This window comes from Rhinolophus hipposideros (genome assembly GCF_964194185.1).
Source record: "Rhinolophus hipposideros genome assembly, chromosome: 13".
Lineage (NCBI taxonomy): Eukaryota > Metazoa > Chordata > Mammalia > Chiroptera > Rhinolophidae > Rhinolophus > Rhinolophus hipposideros.
Genome location: NC_138059.1, coordinates 44,986,114 through 45,007,929, shown reverse-complemented (window position 1 = coordinate 45,007,929; position 21,816 = coordinate 44,986,114). Strand labels below are relative to the sequence as shown.

The following is a 21,816-nucleotide window of genomic DNA, read 5'->3' as shown; positions in this document are numbered from 1 at the left end:
GAGTGGAACCAAATATTCAAATTACTGAAAGAGAGAAATCATGAGCCAAGAATAATATATCCAGCAAAGATCTCCTTTAGATATGAAGGAGGAATAATGACCTTTCCAGACATACAGAAGCTGAGGGAATTTTCTCATACACGACCTGCACTACAAGAAATACTAAAGGACGTTATTCTACCACCATCAACAGAGACAATTTGTGGCAACCGAAACATAAAGAGGGGGAGCGTAAAGGCCTGAACTAGAATATGGGAATGGAGAAAGTAAGCGTGCTGAAGAAAATGGAATACTGTAAATATCAAACTTTCTTTTACATAATCTTAAGGGTAACCACTCAAAAAAAATCCAGAACTGAAATATATCCTGTAATAAAAGAAGAAACAGAGGGAAACATCATAGAATACCAAAACACAGAAATAATAAACAACAACAAAAAGGCAAAGAAACAATGGAGTCACAGCCTTACCAGAAAACTAAAGATAGAATGACAGGAAATCCTCACGTATCAATAATCACCCTAAATGTAAATGGACTGAACTCACCAATAAAAAGGCACAGAGTAGCAGACTGGATCAAAAAACTAAATCAAACCATATGCTGTCTCCAAGAGACACATCTCAGCTATAAGGACAAGCATAGACTCAAAGTGAAAGGGTGGAAATTGGCACTCCAAGCAAATGGTACCCAGAGAAAATCAGGTGTAGCCATAATGATATCAGATGAAACAGACTTCAGGGTGAAAAAGACAACGAAAGACAAAGATGGACATTTCATAATGGTAAAGGGGACTATACAACAAGAAGACATAACAGTCATCAATATTTATGCCCCCAATCAGGGAGCACCGAAATATACCAAGCAACTACTAACAGAACTAAAGGGAGAAATTGACAAAAACACCATTATACTAGGGGACTTAAATACATCATTGACAGCTATGGATAGATCATCCAAACAGAAAATAAATAACGAAATTGCAGCCCTAAATGACACATTAGATGAAATGGACATCATTGACATATATAGAGCACTTCATCCTAAAACTGGGCAAAAACTGAAGAGACATTTCTCCAAAGAGGACACACAAATGGCAAATAGACATAAAAAAAAAAATGCTCAGCATCACTAATCATCAGAAAAATGCAAATAAAAACCACAATGTGATATCACCTCACCCCAGTTAGAACGGCTATCATAAAGAAGACAAATACAGATGACATAGGAACTGAGGCACCGAGGCGGACTTCTTGAGTTCTCCAGATCTTATCACAAACCGAACTTCTATAACCCATCAAGCAACTCTCTGCTCATCACACAGAACAGCTAAGAATCTCGTTTGAGGATTACTTGAAGGTAGGCAAATTAGGCGAGCAGGGGAAGAGGGAAGGGAGCGGAGTGGAGACAGGACCTGCATCTGAGGATACAGAGAGGCAGGGGATCCCAGGATGCAAATGAGACCACAAAAGCCAAGAGGTGGGCTCCTTCCCTGCTTCCCACAGCTGATCTCTCCTGCCTAGAGTGGCAATTCCAGCATTTGAGGCAGTAACCTCAGCTGAGACCTCCAGCTGGGCCCTAGGTCAAACAAAGGATGTAAACTCCATACCTGGGCACCTCCCCCACTCTCCCAATCCTACACCCACCCTTCCAGAGACTTAATCTGGTCCCTGAACTGAGAAGTAGTGTCAAATTACAGAGGAGCCTTATTGCTCAGGATCTGGGAAGACCAGTGTGCAGTTCTGACCCAGGGAAGAGGCTGGGAAGAGTGTGATATTGCTGGGCTGGGAGAGAAGAGAGTCCTCCACCCCCAGCCACCACCTTTTCTGGTCTGCAGGAAGAGTGTGTCACTGCTGGGCTGGGAGAGAGAAGACCCCAACCTCCCCAGCCCCTACCCTTTCTGGTCTGCCTAGGGCAGGGCAATTACAAATGCAGAGACACTCCCAGGGATCAGCAGTAGGCAGCAGACTCAGCTCTGGGCTTTCAGCAGCTCAAAAATCTCCTGCTGGGGACACACACACACACACACACACACACACACAGGGAAGAAGTTCCCTAAGACTCAGGAGAACTGGACACAGGGGTGGTGGTGCTACTCCCAGTGCATATGTGCAGGCAAGAGCAAAAACTGTACTGACTTTGTAGAAACTACCACCCAGACCCCTTAGCCCCACTCATCTAAATCTGTAGTCCAAAGGTAACCCTGGGCACCAGGTGACCAGCTCTGCCTGCACAATATCCAGAGGACTCTTTGGTACAGCAGAGGACAATGTGGAGATTACTTGGTGGGCTTAAACCAAGACTGGCACTGCTTTTCTTGTTTTGTTTTTATATCTTTGATATCTTTGCCTGTGTCCAGTGTGGGTTATCGGTTGTTTTCACATGTGAATGTATTTGGTTTTTTTCTTTGTTGTTGTGCTGGGTGATTTGCTTTGTTCTGAAACTGCCCTACACCATGGCCCAGTTCAAGAGGCACAACATTCAACACACCCAGAGGCCAACTCCAGAACTAACCAGAGTATTATTACGGGGTTTGACCTACAAGTGACACACCCAGAGGAATTCTCTACAGGCACAAGAGCCCATTGAGGCCAAACCTCATTTAAGCCATCAACGCTCACACAGCACAATATCTGGCTGTGGGCAGAGCCAAGTCTCACAATTACTCAGCTTAGGAGACAATCCCACCTACACAAAAGCTAAAAGTAATTAAACATCAACTTTAACAGGACAATATACACAACACAAGACTCACCTGGGAAATGGTACAAGTCAAATATAAAGGACATATACTACATAAGATAACCCAGCTAAAACTAACCATAGGGGATCTACCTAATACACTGAAGCAAACACAGGGAGTCAGCCCGAATGGGGAAACTAAGAAACATGTCCCAAATAAAAGAACAGAAGAAACCTCCTGAATTGGAACCAAATAAAACAGAGTTAACCAACCAATCAGAGACAGAGTTCAGGACACTGATGATAAGAATGTTTAAGGAGCTTAGTGACGACATAAAGAAGGACAGAGAAATCAAAATGAACAACCAGTTAGACTAAAGAATACAATAACTGAAATAAAGAACATACTTAAAGGAATTACCAGCAGGTTAGATGAAGCAGAGGATCGTATCAGCAACTCAGAAGAAAGTTAGCAGAGATCACCGAAACGGAACAACATAAAAAAAGAATGAAAAACAGTGAAGATGGTTTAAGAGACCTATGGGATAACAACATGCGCATCATAGGAATAACAGAAGGTGAAGAGCAGGAGCAAGGGATTGAGAACATATTTGAAGTAATAATGTCCGAAAACTTCCCTAACCTGGTGAAGGAAACTGACATACAAGCCCAGGAAGTGTAGAGAGTTCCAACCAGGATAAACCCAAACAGGCCCACACCAAGACACAGTATAGTTAAAATAGTAAAGGTTAAAGACAAAGAGAGAATCCTAAAAGCAGCAAGAGAAAGACAAAGGGATACACACAAGAGAACTCCTATAAAACTATCAAACAACTTTTCCACAAAAACATTGAAGGCCAAGAGGGAGTAGCAGGGGATACTCAAAGTGATGGAAACAAAGGCCTACAACCTAGATTGCTTTTTCCAGCAAGGTTATCATTTAAAATTGAAGGAGACATAACAAGCTTCCCAGAAAAGAATAAGCTAAAGGAATTTATTACCACCAAGCCAGCATTGCAGGAAATATTAAAAGGGCTTCTGGAAACAGAAGAAAGATGAAAACAATCTAACTACAAATTTAAAAACTGGCAATAACTATGTACCTATCAATAATCACTTTAAATGTAAACGGATTCAATGCTCCAATCAAGAGACATAGGGTGGCTGAGTGGATAAGAAAGCAAGACCCTTGTACATGCTGTATACAAGAGACTCACCACAGATCAAAAGACACACACAGGCTGAAACTGAAGGCCTGGAGTAAGATATTTCATGCAAATGGAAATGAGAAAAAAGCTGGAGTTGCAATACTTATATCTGACAAAATAGACTTTAAAATGAAGAACACATTAAAAGACAAACATGGGCACTATATAATAAAGGAATCGATCCAAAAAGAGGACATAACCCTAGGAAACATCTATTCACCCAAAATAGAATCACCTAAGTATATAAAACAGATATTGACTGACATAACGACAGAGATCAATAGTAACACTATCATAGTAGGGGACTTCAACACACCTCTGACAAAAAGGGACAGGTCTTCCAGACAGAAAATCAATATGGAAACAATAGCCTTAACTGACACATTGGACCACTTGGATTTATTTGATATTTTCAGAGCATTTCACCCCAAAGCTGCAGAGTACACGTTCTTCTGAAGAGCACATGGAACATTTTCCTAGATAGACCACATGTTAGGCCACAAAACAAGTCTTGATAAATTTAAGAAAATCGAAATCATACTAATTGTCTTCTCTGACCACAGTGCTATGAAATTAGAAATCAACTACAGGAAAAAAACTGGAAGACAAACCAATTCATGGAGACTGAATAACATGTTACTAAATAATGAATGGGACAACCATGAGATCAAGGAAGAAATCAAAAGATATCTCGAGACAAACGAAAATGAAAACACAGTGACCCCAAATCTAAGGGATGCAGCGAAAGCAGTCAGTTCTAAGAGGGAAACTCATAGTCTTACAGGCCGACCTAAGGAAACAAGAAAAATCACTAATCAACAGTTTATCTTCACACTGAAGGGATCTGGAAGAAGAACAGTAAAATAAGCCCAAAAGGAGTACAAGGAAGGACACAATAAAGATCAGAGCAGAAATAAATACAATAAAACCAGAAAAACAATACAAAAGATCCATGAATCCAAGAGTTGGTTCTTAGAGAAGATAAACAAAATTGACAAACCTTTAGCCAGACTCATTAAAAAAAAAAGAGAGGACCCAAATTAATAAAATCACAAATGAAAGAGAAGAAGCGACAACAGACACCACAGAAATACAAAAATTTATAAGAAATTACAATGAGCAACTATATGCCAACAAATTTGACAATCTGGAAGAAATAGACAATTTTCTAGAGGTGTACAACCTTCCAACGCTAACTCAAGAAGAAACAAAAAATCTGAAAAAACTGATGACCACCAGGGAAATGAAATCAGTAATCAACAATCTCCCAACAAAAGCCCTGGACCAGATGGCTTTACAGGTAAATTTTACAAAACGTTTAAAAAAGAATTATCACCTATTCTCCTCAAGCTCTTCCAAAAAATCCAGAAGGAGGGAAGACTCCCAAACACTTTTTACGAAGCCACTATCACCCTGATCCCAAAATCAGACAAAGACACTACAAAAAAAGAAAACTACAGGCCGATATTACTAATGAACATAGATGTAAAAATCCTCAACAAAATATTAGCGAACAGAATTCAGCAATACATTAAAAAGATTATACACCATGTTCAAGTGGGATTCATCCCTGGTATGAAAGGGTGGTTCAACATCCACAAATCAATTAATATGATACACATTAACAAAACGAAAAATAAAAATCACATGATCATATCAATAGATGCAGAAAAAGCATTTGATAAAATCCAGCAGGCATTTATGATAAAAACCCTTAAGAAAGTGGGAACAGAGGGATTATATCTCAACATAATAAAGGCCATATATGTGATAAACCCACAGCTAACATCATATTCAATGGGGAAAAGCTGAAACCATTCCCCCTAAGATCTGGAACAAGGCAAGGTTGCCCACTTTCTCCACTTCTATTCAATATAGTGCTGGAAGTTCTAGCCACAGCAATCTGACAAGAAAAAGAAATAAAAGGCATCCAAATTGGTAAGGAGGAAGTAAAATTATCATTATATGCAGATGATATGATAGTATATACAGAGAACCCTAAAGACTCCACTAAGAAACTATTAGAGCTGATAGATGAATTTAATAAAGTAGCAGGATACAAGATTAATATTCAGAAATCAGTTGCATTTGTATATACCAATAATAAAACATCAGAAAAAGAAATTAATAAAGCAATCCCATTTACAATTGCTCCAAAGACTATAAAATACCTGGAAATAAATTTAACCAAACAAGTAAAAGATCTGTACTCAGAAAATTATAAGACACTGAAGAAAGCAATGAAAGAAGAAACAAATAGATAGAAACACATTCCATGTTAATGGATAGGAAGAATTAATATAGTTAAAATGTCCATAATGCCTAAGGCAATATACATATTCAACGCAATTCCTATCAAACTACCAACGACGTTTTTCACAGAAATAGAACACATAATCCTAAAATTTATATGGGACCATAAAAGACCCCGGATAGCCTCAGCAATCTTGAGAAATAAGAACAAAGTGGGAGGTATAATGATACCTGACATCAAATTATACTACAAGGCTACAGTAATCAAAACAGCATGGTACTGGCATAAAAACAGACATATAGATCAATGGAACAGAACACAGAATCCAGAAATAAATCCATGCCTATATGGCCATTTAATGTACGACAATGGAAGCAAGAATGTACGGTGGAGTAAAGACAGTCTATTCAATAAATGGTGCTGGGAAACCTGACACATGCAAAAAAATGAAGCTGGATCACCGCCTTACACCATATACAAACATAAATTCAAAATGGCTTAAAGACTTAAATGTAAGATCTGAAACCATAAAATACCTAAAAGAAAATATAGGAAGAAACTTAACAGATATTACCCGGAGTAAAATTTTTACTGATGTATCCCCTTGTGCGAGGGAAGTAAGAGAAAAAATAAACATGTGGGATTACATCAAACTAAAAAGTTTTTTCACAGCAAAGGAAACCATCAATAAAACAAAAAGGGATCCTACCAAATGGGCAGATATTTGCCAATGATATATCTGATAAGGGGTCAATATCACAGATCTATAAAAAACTCACTGAACTCAAACAAACAACCCAATTAAAAAATGGGCAGAGGACAAAAAGAGACATTTTTCTAAAAAGGACATACAGATGGCAAACAAACATATGAAGAAATGCTCAACCTCACTAACCATCAGAGAAATGCAAATAAAAACCACAATGAGATACCACCTCACCCCAGTCAAAATGGCTATCATCAGTAAATCAACAAACTAGTGCTGGCGGGAAGTGGAGAAAAGGGAACGCTTGCGCACTGTTGGTGGGATTGCAGATTGGTGCAGCCATTATGGAAAACAGTATTGAGGTATCTCAAAAATCTGAAAATGGAACTACCTTATGATCCAGCAATTCCATGCCTAGATATCTACCCGGAGAAATCCAAAACTCCAATTCAAAAATCAGTATGCACTCCTATGTTTATTGCAGCACTATACACAATAGCCAAGACATGGAAACAACTGAAATGCCCATCGGTTAGATGACTAGATTAAGAAACTGTGGTACATTTATATAATGGAGTATTATGCAGCCATAAAAAAGAAAGAAATCTTATCATTTGCAACAACATGGATGGACTAGAGAACATTATGTTAAGTGACATAAGTCAGACAGAGAAAGACAAACACCATATGATCTCACTTATATGCGGAATCTAAAGAAAAAAAGAACTAATCAGAAACAGTTTTGGAGACAAAGAGTAAAAACTGAGGGTTGCTAGATGGGCGGGGGGGGGGTGGGGATAACGGGGAAGGTGAGAACAGTCGGTAACCACAAGGTGGCCACGGAGTTTTGAAAATTCATTTGGGGAACATAATCAATGATGTTGTAAAGATTTTGTAGGGTATCCGATGGACATGGGTCCCATTTGGGAAACCACCTCAGGGATGATGTAGATGCCTGATCACTGCACTGTACACCTGAAGCTGAACAATAATGAATGCCAACTATAATTTTACATATATATGTATATATATGTATGTATTTACTTACAAGAAGCAGAGTACAGCACTAGGAATAGAGACAGTGGAAACGTAATGACTCTGTACGATGTCAGAGGGATAGTGGATGGGAGCAGGGGGGTTCACACAGTGTGAGGAATATAAATGATAAACGTCTAAGTATTACTTTATCTTGTGCACCTGAAAGTAATTTAAAAAAAAAAAAGAAACTGTGCTACATCTATACAATGGAATATTACGCAGGCATAAAGAAGAAAGAAATCTTATCATTTGCAACAACATAGATAGACCTAGAGAATATTATGTTAAGTGAAATAAGTCAGACAGAGATAGACAAATACCATATGATCTCACTCATGTGTGGAATATAAAGAAAAGAATAAATGAATTAACTAATCAGAAACAGTCTCAGAGACTTAGAGGAAAAACTGAGGGTTGCTAGATGGGAAGGGGGGTGGAGAGAAGGGGGAAGGTGAGGGGATTAGAAAGCACAGTCAGTAACCATAAGATTGCCACGGGATCACGAAAGTTAATTTGGGGATTGTAATCAATAATGTTGTTAAGATTTTGTAGGGCATCCAATGGACACTTGTCTCGTTAGGGCGACCACCTCAGAGAAGATGTAGATGCTTGATCACTGTACTGTGCACCTGAAGCTCAAGCTGAATAATAATGAATGTCAACTACAAGTTTGTTTATATATAACATATATTGTTTATATATAACATACATATATTGTGTGTGTGTATATATATATATATATATATATATATATATATATATATGGTTACAAGAAGCAGAGTACAGCATTAGGAATAGAGACAGTGGAAATGTATTGGCTGTGTGTGATGTCAGAGGGATAGTGGATGGGGGAGGGGGTTGAAACTGTGAGGGATATAAACGATAAATGTCTATTACATTGTTTTGTGCACCGGAAATTAATTTAAAAAAAAATAAAGTAAATAAAATAAATAAAGGGAAGAAAAACAAGACAAATAGTAACAGGTATTGAAGAGGCTGTGGAGAAAAAGGAACCCTCATACACTGTTGGTGGGAATGCAGATTGGTGCAGCCACTACAAATGGCAGAGTGGAGGTTCCTCAAAAAATCGCACATAGAGTTACCATATGAACCAGCAATCCTTCTCCTGGGTATCTACCCCCAAAATCTGAAAACAGTTTTGCATAAAGACAAGTGTGCTCCAATGTTCATTGCAGCTTTATTTATGGTGGCCAAGACATGGAAAGAATCAAAATGTTCTTCGACAGATGAATGGATAAAGAAGTTGTCGTGTATATATACACACTGTAATACTATTTGTAGGTAAGAAAAGAAGAAATAGGACCATTTGTGACAACATGGATAGATCTTGAAATTATAATGCTAAGCAAAACAAGTCAGACAGAAAAAGTAGAGAACCGTATGATTTCACTGATACGTGGTATATAAAACTGAAAACAAAAGAACAAGACAAATGAAGGAAAAAAAACTCATAGACATAGATAATAGTTTAGGGGTTACTGGAGGGTAAAGGGGGAGGAGAGTTCTAGAAGAGGGTAAACGGGGTCTAACATAGTGATAGAAAGAGAACTGACTCTAGGAGGTGAACACACAATGTGACATATAATGTATTACAGAATTGTACACCTGAAATCTATGCAAATTTACTAACAATTGTCACTCCAATAAACTTTAAAAAAAACACTGTGTCACAGGAGAGGGAACTTTAAGAAAAGATTTTAATATGGAATATTATACATATCAAAAAATTTGTTAAAAAACAAGAGTTTTTGTCACTTGCTTGTAGTAGCAATTTTTGAACTGCATGTTACAACTCATTAGAAAGGTCCTGCATCAATTTAATGAAACTGGGATCATGGTAAAAATAAAAGAGAATGCAAGGTGTATCACACATACCAAGGTTAGTGTTGTTTATGAAATATTAGATTCTGGTATGTGTGTGTGAAGGTCGTGTGTGTATCAGAAGATTATGTAAGACGTATTTCTTACTATATGTTTGCAGTCACAAAAATCTGAAAACCACTGGCTCAGGTATAGCAAGAAAAAGTTCTAACAGAGAATGCTCCAAGTCAGATCTTCAAGACTAGGTCTTCTATTGAATTTTGGGGAGGGATCATTAGACTTATAAGAATGGACTCATCTTTTAGAACGATTTCTGAGACTTATAGCACACCTGGAGAAAACTAAAATCATGAAAATAGTAATGATCAACTTCATATATTTTAATGTAAAAATATTTTTAAGTGGTATGTTTTTTTTTTACCAGTCTCAGATGTCAGTGCAAGCCTTACCTGAAAGTGTCTTTTCGTAAGAAACACATTGATGTCTCCACAAAGAAATGGCAGATCTCTCTCGATTCTGCAGGCCATTTAGTCTTTCTGCTAGCCCACCTCTGTTTAATGAATTATATAATTAAGTTTAGTTATAAGTTTCAGAATAGTTGCAACATTTATATTTTATACCTCCCAACCAGAGACAAATAGATAAAACATGCAAATTTTAACTTATTTCACATTACATTCTCTTCCTAGAATCTCAATCCTCCTAAATGAGCAATTTACATTTTTTTTAAAGATTTTATTGGGGAAGGGGAACAGGACCTTATTGGTGAACAGTGTGTATGTACTTCCAGAACTTTTCCAAGTCAAGTTGTTGTCCTTTCAATCTTAGTTGTGGAGGGTGAAGCTCAGCTCCAGGTCCACTTGCCATTGTTAGTTGCGAGGGGTGGGGTGGAATGCAGCCTACCATCCCTTGCGGGAGTCGAACCGGCAACCTTGTGGTTGAGAGGACGCGTTCCAACCAACTAAGCCATCCGGGAGCTGAACAGCAGCTCACTGACTTCATTCTAGTTGCGGAAGGCACAGCTCGCTGGCCCGTGTGGGAAATGAACCGGCAGCCCCATTGCGCAGAGCTTGCGCTCTAACCAACTGAGCCACCCATCCGCCCCAGCAATCTACTTTTTAAAGATTTCCTGGAAGCCCAGTTTTCTGATTCTTTCAAACATGGGCTACTCTCAGATCAATCTGACTTCCTTCCTATTCTTTCTTAGTTTACTTTATTCCATAAAGATGTACTGACCATTTTCTGTTCTACCTAGCAAAATGCTAGGTGCCAGGGATTCAAAAAAGGCAATGAGCTACACCATCGGGAGCGGAGCTCAAAATCTGCTCTGCAGACAGTGAGCAAACAGTTAAATGTAAAGTGGGTTCAGAGTTGTAGTCAATAATAAAACTTGCATACAGCTCATAGGTAAAACACTTCTATAAGAGGACTAAAGTATGAGCTCATTATTAGGACCACAGAGATAATCGAGTATTAATCACAAACACACAGCAAGGATACCAATATCACAAAAACAGGAAAATTTCCATTTATGGCAGGAAGATGATTAATAACAATGCACATACAGGCACTTCACAAAAGCCCACTGAATTATATTCATTGATATATATTATAAATGCATATAAACATATAATAGACAATTATTTTTTTTCATTCAGTAAACTACCTGGGTTCAGAGAAGTCAGCAGTTCCTAACAGAGCTATGATCTCAAGAAAAATCAAGATTAGTTGATTACCAGAATGAGTACATGCTACATAATTTTCAATATATTATCTCATATTATTATGAACCAGTTCACTGATCATCTCACTACATTATCTCATTTTATTCTAGTTATCTTCCTTTCAGTTAAAAGAAAACAGGTATCAATACACATCTCCTAGATGATAAAATCAGAGCTTAGAGAGAGGTTTAGGAAATTCTCCAATATTATATAAATAGCCAAATGAGAAAATAGTTGTTGAAACCAGGAGACGTAGCATAGTGCCTAGCATTCAAAAAATGTTAGTCACTGGTGTTACTGATTCTTTTTATTTTTACTTGCACCCTATAATTTTTCCACAATTATTGAAATATCTTATTTTAATACATATTATATAACTACCAGTACTACCTATTTTGTTTTCTAACGGGCAGTTGTTTTCCTATAAGCACTACTTATTTCTGAGTGTATGTGCGCGTGAGCACACACTTGCATTGCATGCACACAAAACGTGTGCAATATATATATGTAACAGCAAATTTTTTTAAATTCTCATATTTACAAATATACCAAAGAACCTCTACTTTACATATATGTCTACCTCTACTTAATAGGTCTGATAATTAAGTTCACGAACATGTTGCAATAATGTTGCTAAGAGAGATTATTTATTATGAATTTGTACCAACTGGACAAACAGTTAACCAAGTTTACTATTAGGAAGTGCTGAAAAGGATGCATGAAAAAGTTAGACCTGAAATTTTCTCCAACAATTAATGGCTCTTGCATCACAACAATGCACCAGCTCACATGGCACCGTCTCTGAGGGAGTTTTAGCCAGTAAACAAATAACTGCATTGGAACACCCTCCCTACTCACCTGATCAGGCCCCCAGTGACTTCTTTCTTTACCCGAAGATAAAGGAAATATTGAAAAGAAAACATTTTGATGACATTCAGGACATCAAGGATAATATGACGACAGCTTTGATGGTCATTGCAGAAAAAGAGTTCCAAAATTGCTTTGAAGGGTGGATTAGGCGCTGGAGTCAGTGCATAGCTTCCCAAGGGAGTACTTCGAAGGTGACCGTAGTGATATTCAGCAATGAGGTATGTAGCACTTTTTCTAGGATGAGTTCACGAACTCTATTTCCGACCTTATATGTAAACTCTATCATTCTGTTTACGTGAGATAACTCATTTATACTCCCCCTCTGAACAACACTGTGAAAGTAGGTAGTACTATCATCCTCACTTCACAGATGATAAACTGAGCCCCTGAGACATTAAACACCCGCACAAGGTGAGACAGCTGATGAGGAACATAGCTGGATGCACACCCAGGCAGTCTGGCTCCATATTTCGTAAGCTTAGACTCAATGATATCCCTGCTGTCTGTTAAAGAGCACTACTTACAAAGATACTTATGATAAAGAAAAAGCAAAATACTGTAATATTTGCATAATGCTCCAGATAATTATTTGTCAAATGTTGGTTTTTCAATCCTATGACATTAGAGAGCAGGAAAAAAAAGACGAAATATAATCTAAAAAGATATGGTTATAGTCAAATCCTAGAATCTCACAAGTAAACTGTAGGAACTATAGGACGAAAAGTGAAAAGCAAGAGTGAAAATGAATAAATAATAGTTCTCTACATGTGGGAGTATCTGGTGCCTTAAGATAGAATCAGCATTTTGACACTTGTTTTTATTATTAGGAACTACAGTGATGCCTCACACAATACCTCTGCTCCAATTTGATCAGAGAATCAGGGAATTCTGATCAGATTCACCAGAACTTAGGAATGTAAAGACTATGATCTCTAATCAACGACCATAATTCTAGTGCAAATTTATCTGCATTTAAAAAAATGTTATACAGAGGTTCAGGAAGGCCCTGCTTGCATACATACAAATTAACATTTTTCTTTTTTTTCTTTTTTGGGGTCACTTTTATTGAGGTGTAGCTGACTAATAAAATAGTAAGATATTTGAAATTTCCACCATGATGATTTATATATGTATACACTGTAAAAGGATTTTACCATCTAGTTAATTAACACATCTATCACCTTACACATTTATCCATTTTTTCTTGTGTAAGAACATTTCAATTCCACCTCCCTGGCAAATTCATTATATAACATAGTGTTATCAAAAATAGTACTGTTTTATATTAGATCTTCAGAACTTATTCATCTTATAGCTGAAAGTTTGTACCTTTTTATCGAACTTTCCATATATAAAATAAGTTCACGAACTCATGCTAGAAAAAGTGCTACATACCTCATTGCTGAATATCACTATGGTCACTTTCAAAGTACTCCCTTTGGGAAGCTATGCACTGACACCACTGCCTAGTCCACCCTTCAAAGCAATTCTGGAACTCTTTTTCTGGAATGGCCATCAGAGCTGTCGCCATACCACCCTTGATGTCCTGAATGTCATCAAAATGTCTTCTTTTCAGTATTTCCTTTATCTTCAGGTAAAGAAATAAGTCACTGGGGGCCATGTCAAGTGAGTAGGGAGGGTGTTCCAATGCAGTTATTTGTTTACTGGCTAAAAACTCCCTCACAGACAGTGCTGTGTGAGCTGGTGCATTGTCGTGATGCAAGAGCCATGAATTGTTGACGAAAATTTCAGGTCGCTTTCGTCTAACTTTTTTCTTTTTTTCAAACTTTAAATGTGTTTTTCAAGGACCTGTCAGCTCCAAGTCAAGTAGCTGTTTCAGTCTAGTTGTGTGGGGGGGGGAAGGGTGGGAGAGGGGGGCACAGCTCACAGTGGCCCATGTTGGGATAGAACCGAAAACCTTGTTAAGAAGAGCACAGAGCTGTAACCAACTGAGCTAACCGTCTGCCCCTCTTCTAACTTTTTCATGCATTCTTTCCAACACTTCCAAATAGTAAGCTTGATTAACTGTTTGTCCAGTTGGTACAAATTCATAACGAATAATTCCTCTGATATTAAAAAAAAAGGTTAGCAATATTGTTGCAACAAGTTTGCAAACTTAATTTTCAGACCTGTGCAACCTCCACCCCAGCAACCACTGTTTTACTCTCTGCTCCTATGTGTTAGACTTTTTTTGTTTGTTTTTAAATTCTACTTAGAAGTCATATCATGCAGTTCCTGTCTTTCTCTGTCTCGTTTATTTCCCTTAGCATAATGTCTTCAAGGTCTACTCATGTTGTCAAAAATTGTAGAATACCCTTGTTTTGCATCACTGATAATATTCCATTGTATGTGTGTATAATTTTTCATATATATACTATCACGTGTTCTTTATCCATTCATCCATTGGCTAAGATGTAGATTGTTTTCATATCTTGACGATTGTAATAATTCTGCAGTGAATATGGTAGTACAAATCTCTCTCCAATACCCTGTTTTAATTTCCCATGGATGTATTCCCAGAACTAAGATTGCTGTATCATACGGTAGTTCTATTTTTAATTTTTTTAGAAACTTCTATACTGTTTTGCTACTGGTTATACCAATTTACATTACTACCAACATTGTACATAGTTTCCTTCATTACCAACAACATTGTACATGGTTTCCTTATTTTCCACATCCTCACTAACACTCATTATCTTTTGTCTTCTTGATGATAACCATTCTAACAGGTGTGAGTTCATATATTAGGTGTGAGTTTATATAGGGTATTTGCATTACCCTAATGATTAGTGATGCTGAGCACCTGTTCATGTACCTGCTGGCCACTTGGATGTCTTCCACAGAATAGGGTGTATTCAGTTCCTCTGCCCATTTTGAATATGATAAATTTGGTTTCTGCTATGGAGTTGTATGAGTTCGTTATGTATTTTGGATATTAACCTCTTACCAAATATGTCATTTGTAAATACTTTCTCCCATTCAGTAGGTTGCCTTTTTCATATTGTTGATGGTTTTCTTTGCTGTGCAGAAACTTTTTAATTTGATGTAGTCTCACCTGTTTACTTTTGCTTCCATTGTCTTCGCTTTTGTTGTCAAATCCAAAAAATCATTACTAAGACCTCATGTCAAGGAGCTTGACACCTATATTTTTACATAAAACATTTATGGTGTCAGGTCTTACATTCAAGTCTTTAATACATTTGAAGTTGATTTCTGTGGATGGTGTAACATGGGGGTTCAGTTTCATTCTTTTGCATATGGCTGTCCAGTTTTCCCACACCATTTATCAATAAGACTATACTTTCTCCATTGTATATTCTTGGCACATTTGTTGCAAAGTAATTGACCATATATATATTCAGGGGCTTATTTTCAGATTTTCTGTATGTTCCATTGAAATAGGTGTCTGTTTCTATACTATAGTGTTTTTATTACTTTAGCTTTGCAATTCAGTATGAAATCAGAAAATGTGGTGCCTCCAGATTTGTTCTTTATTCCCCAAGACTGCTTTAGCTATTTGGGGTCTTTTGTGCTTCCATGAATTTTAGAATTGTTTTTTTCTGTATCTATGAAAAATGCTGTTGGAATTTTGATAGAGATTGCATTGAATCTATAGATTGCTTTGCATAGTATGAACAATTTAACAATATTAATTCTTCGAATCCACAAGCATGAAATAAATACCTTTCCATTTATTTTTGTCTTCCTCAATTATTTTCTTCAATGTCTTATACTTTTCAGTGTAGAGGCCTTACACTTCCTTGGTTAAATTTATCCCTAGGTATTTTATTCTTTTTGATGCAATTATAAATGAGATTGTTTTCTTAATTTCTCTTTTGGAAAGTTTGGTGTTAGTGTCAGAGACATTACTGATTTTTGAATGTTGATTTTGCATCCTGCAATTTTACTGAATTCATTTATTAGTTCTAACAGTTTTTTAGTAGAGTCTTTATGGTTTTCTATATATAATATCATGTCATTAGTAAACAGAAAGTTTTACTTCTTCCTCTCTGGTTTGAATGTCTTTTATTTATTTTTCTTGCCTAATTGCTCTGGATAGGATTTCAAGTTCTATGTTGAACAATGTTCAACTATGTTGAACTATCCTTGTCTTGTTCCTGATCGTAGAGAAAAGGCTTTCAGCTTTTCACCACTACATATGATGTCAGCTGTGGGCTTGTCGTATGTGACCTTTCGATGTTGAGGTACATTCTTTCTGTACATAGTTTGTTGAAATCTTTTATCACGAATGGATGTTGATATTTGTCAAAAGCATTTTCTGCATCTAGTGAATGCTCATATGATCGTCTTCATGTTGTTAATCAGGTATATTATGTTGATTCATTTGTATATGTTGAACCATCTTGCATCAATGGAATCAATTCCAATAAATCATAGTGTAGGATCCTTTTAATATATTGTTGAATTTGGTTTGCTAATATTTTACTGAGAATTTTTGCATCTATGTTCATCAGGAATATTACATCGTAATTTTCTCGTAGTGTCCTTGTCTGGCTTTGGTGTCAGGATAATGCTAGCCTTGTAAAATGTGTTTGGAAGTATTTCCTCCTCTTTTAAATTTGAAAGTGTATGAGAAGGACTGGTATTAATTTTTCTTCAATGATTAGGTAGAATTCACCAGTGAAGCCTTCTACTTTTGCACTTTCCTTGGATGTGACTTGTTTTGAGTACTGATTCAATATCCTTACAAGTAACTAGTTTGTTCAGAATTTCGGTTTCTTCCTGATTCAGTCTTACTAAATTATGTGTTTCTAGGAATTTATCCTTTTCTTCTAGATTATCCAACTATTTGGTATATAATTGTTCATAGTAGACTCTTATGATCCTTTATATTTGTATAGTATCAGTTGTAATCACTTCTCTTTCATATCTAATTTTATTTATTTGAGTCTTTTCTTCTTTTCTCCCCTTGGTATGTCAGGGTCCAGTTTTGTCTATTCTGTTTATCTTTTCAAAAAAAATCCAGCTCTTAATTTGAGTGATCATTTCTGTTGTGTTTTTGGTCTCTATATCAAATATTTCTGCTCTGATTTTTATTATTTCCTTTCTTCTACTAACTTTGGGCTTACTTTGTTCTTGTTTTTATGATTCTGTGAGGTGTAAAGAATTACGTTGTTTATTCAAGATCTTTCTTTTTTCTTAATGTAGGCATTTATGACTATGAATTTCGGTCTTAGAACTTAATGCTGCATTCCATTAGTTTTGGTATGTTGTATTTCCATTTTCATTTCAATCAAGGTTTTTTTGTTGTTTTTATTGTTGTTGTCTGTCTTTGGATTTCTTCTTTGACTCATTGGTTGTCCAGGAGCATGTTTTTTCAATCTTCACATATTTGAATTCTCTGTTTTTCTTCCCGTTATTAATTTTCTAGTTGCAAGCCAAAGTGATCAGGAAAGATGGCTAATGTGATTATAATCTTCTTAAATTTAGTAAGACTTGTTTTGTAGCCTAACATATGGGGTCTATCCAGAAAAAAAGTTCTTTGTGTTCTTGAGAAGAATATGTAATCTGCTGTTATTAGATAGAATGTTGTGTAAATGTCTGTTAAGTCCATCTGATGTAATGTGTCTAAGTCCCTGCACTATGTTCCTGCCTCATCTATGGAAATGTCAACTCCATTTTTCCACCTGCTCAATAAGTCACGTTATAAGAGGCTTACCTGATTCCCTGTTTAATACTGAAATGCCTTTCCTTACCTCTGGGCCATTCTCTATCCCTCTTCTGCTTTTTCCCCATTAAGTTTATCTAACTTTGACAATATTTCTACTTTACTTCTTGGCTCCTTGTCAGCTGTTCCCCTAACACAGACAGGGCTTTAGTTGCCTCTGTTCACTGCTATGTCTCCAAGACGTGAAATGGGCATGTACTAGACCATTAATAGAGTTGGGAACATGACTTGCTGTAACTGCATGGAATTGACTTCAAAAGAATATTCAAATCACTTTAATTGGCTCCCGTTAGCTGTTATCTTCAGAGAGTACTACAAACCACCACCATTCTCTTCTGAGGCTATAACGTCTTCATTCTGAACATAAGGCCGTCTATTAATATCTTATACACACATACACACACACACGGTGAACAGACATGAAAACACATATGAATTGACTCACCATACTATGTTCATCCCACCAGATTCAGTCACATCCTTATACACTTCCCTCCATTGCTATGCTTAAGATAGGCCTCTTGTCCCCAGCCCTTCTCCCCAACTTCCTTTCTTGGGCACTAACATCCTTATACACTTCCCTCCATTGCTATGCTTAAGATAGGCCTCTTGTCCCCAGCCCTTCTCCCCAACTTCCTTTCTTGGGCACTAACAGAGCAATTATCCCTAACTTCTGTCTCTGCTGGGTTCTCCCCATCATTCTTTAAATCTGTCTTACATTTTCTCTGAAATCTTTTTAGACACTGGATCCCTTTCAAGCCACTAGCGACTAAGCTTCCCACCCTCCTTCCTGCCTCAAATCCCACCTCCTAGTAGAGGAGTCACAACACTGTCTCCACTCCTTGAGTATTGGGCACTACTTTCCTTCCATACAAGTCCACTAACATTACCACTGGAGTCTTCTCAGTGTACATCATACTTGCCATCTTGATGTAGACATATCCTAAACAGATCCAGAAACTGTGCTCTCCCTTGCCACATTTACTCTTTCTACTAAAACCCTTTTCTCCTTGAAACACTGTACTAGGTTTACTTTTTGTGGCACTGCTTCCCACACACTCTCCTCACTTTCACTGGGCTTTTGGTTTCATGGTTTTGATCTAATTTAAGACACAACCATAAATTACACAGGTTTGGGACATGCCCCTCCCAATATGGCACACCCTAGGCTCCTTCACACATCCTGTTGGGCTCTCCATGTACTGGCCCTTGTGGTTCTTCCACATACACCAGCCGGTTTCTGGTCTGTGAGTCTTCGCTCTCAAACATCTTTGCATTTGCAAGTGTTTCCCTGGTAACCAAACTCATAAAAGTAATCTCACTAATCTATATTTATTTCTATTTCCCTCTTTAGACTATAAATTACTTGAAAAGAAGAAGAGTCATTTACTTCTCTTAATCGTCTAAGATAGCACCTGAAACACTGACGCTCAATAAAATTTGATATACCCAAATAGCCAATCTGCATTATCTGGATTAAGGAAGCAATCATGTAAACTGGTTATGACAGAGATAGTGAATGTTCAACTTGGATGAACAATTCTATAAATTGTCTCCAGAAACCCAGGACTTACATAATTGCTTACAGGAATTACAATTCTATTCTCTCAATTTTCTTTCCCAAGTTAGTAAGTAATCATTTTCAAATTAACGTTTTTGGTATTTGGGTTTTTAAAGAAAAACTAAAATGAAGTACTTAAAAAAGTGTAATTTAACCTTAAAAGCTTCATCTTCTTTGCTGAATTTTCAGGAGTCTTGAGAAACTTGTTTTGTTTCTGGGATGTATACAAAATGTTCTCTGTAGATTTCACCCTTGTGTTTATCAGTCTCTCCATAACCTGTCTTCCATCTGATCCAAAATCCACGTGGTATTTGTCAGAGAATTCTGAATCAATGAACAAGCCATTATCCAAGTCATCTTTGTTTTCACTGTCTGATGAATACTCCAAAATTTCTGTAGAACTTGTCTAAAAAAAATTAAGAGAAATACGATTAAACCTGAAGGACTCTACTCAAGTCTATATTTACATATGCCTATTATTCTTTTCCCTTATGAATATAGTCATTGAAATAACTTCGCACATATAGTATCTATAGCTTGAACCTCTATTTTGGCACAAAATCCAAAGTAATCAAGCCACATACCCAAAGACAAGAAGAGATTCAACCAATTATAAGCCAGAAATTATCTCATAGAATCCACCAAATTCAGTACAAATATCTCAGTCTTCCTTCAGCAAACTAAAAGAAATGTGCCATACAATCAGTTTTGAAAACTGAATTAATACACAAACCTGAATGGCTGATGATAGTAGTCACTAGTGAAAGTACTCTAACACCTATTGGAAAAAATATCTATTTTTTGGATTTTGAAATTTAATGTGAGATAAATAATATTCACTACTTGTGGTAAACCAAACACAAATAAAATTGTCTCCTCAGGTATAAACCACTTAATTTACCAAAGGAATGTCCAAAGATAGAGATGAAAACTTGACTTTCCAGCACAATTTCAATATAATATTTTCCAAAGACTAGTTTTAAATTGCTAATATCAGGAACTATATAAGAAAATGAGTCACTGCCTCTTGCTCCTAACATTTCCTAAAATGTTTCTTCTTTCTTCTACTCAAATTTCCGAACTACCAAAATACAAATTTTTTTGAAAACTGGATTATAAATAAGATCTCATATCGCATAGACTAACTATGGAGAGATGATCAAAACTTTCTTCTGTGTTTTCTGTCTTTGCCCCCAAACACACTAAAACTCTTAAGTGTGGTAGGTGTTTTATTTTCCCATTACTTGGTTTTGCAAGTCAGTCCCATGTTGTTCCAATGTCAGCAACAATTGTTCCTTCAACATTTTAATTTTTCAGTGTATTAGTAGCGCTTTCTAATTTAATACCTATATTAAATTTTAAGTTTACTAAATGTAAATTGTATATTTAGTTGAATGGATCATCTGTACCTGGTCAGTTCATAGTGTAGGTATGGGTCCCTCATGGAGCCCTGTCTATTTTGATGGATCAACATGGACTGTGTCCCTGGCACTTTAGCAGGCACTTGGCTAAAGAGAATAAAGAAGCCACAAGTATATGAGGATTATCATTTGTGGGTTCATGTGTATGCAGATGCACTGATGTCTGTGTGTGGAGGGAAGCACTAGAGTTGTTATTTTTTCCTCCTTCTTCCGCCTCCCCATCCCCACTCCGGTTCAAGCTGTTGTTTTTCAGTCTAGTTGTGTAGGACACAACTCCCTGGCCCATGCTGGTATTATGAGCCGTTCGCACCTCCTGGTTGAGGCAGTCGGTCACCAGTCGTCATTGTCTGCTCACAGCAGTTCCCGGCAGTTCTCACCAGCTGCCGGCCACTCACACTGACCACCTGCCACTCCTGGCAACACACGGTAGCCCACAGCAGCACACAGCAGCCCGCGTCAGCTCACACTGACCTCTGGCTGCTCATGGCAGCCCAGCTACAGCGAGAGCCATTGTTCACAATCTTAGCTATAGAGAGCGCAGCTCACTGGCCAATGTGGGAATCGAACTGGCGGACCTCCACGTTAAAAGTACGGCGCTCCAACCACCTGAGCCACAAGGGCCGGACCTAGAGTTTTCATCGTTTGCTAATCTACATAAGAAAAAATGTTTCTCACATTTGGCCTTTTCTGAGGATTTTATAGTTATATCATTTTTAAGAGCTTAATGAGGACATCACCCATCAGCATGTTTCTTCCAAAGAACTGTCTGAGTAGTCACCTGTTACCAGGCATATTTAAAATAAGAAAAAGTGGGGGGGAAA

The 21,816-nt window shown here is 37.2% G+C and overlaps 1 protein-coding gene across 5 annotated transcripts in view; it reads right to left on the bottom strand.

Annotated features, from left to right (window-relative positions):
• SPIDR (scaffold protein involved in DNA repair) overlaps positions 1-21,816 on the bottom strand; it is a 575,751-nt gene that overhangs the window by 367,649 nt on the left and 186,286 nt on the right. For all 5 annotated transcript variants that reach the window (XM_081070679.1, XM_081070676.1, XM_081070677.1 and 2 more), the window contains 2 exons: positions 19,730-19,980; positions 10,177-10,277 (listed from right to left, as the gene is read on the bottom strand). In XM_081070679.1, coding sequence (XP_080926805.1) covers positions 10,177-10,277; positions 19,730-19,980 — 352 coding nt within the window. The remainder of the gene's footprint in view (positions 1-10,176; positions 10,278-19,729; positions 19,981-21,816) is intronic.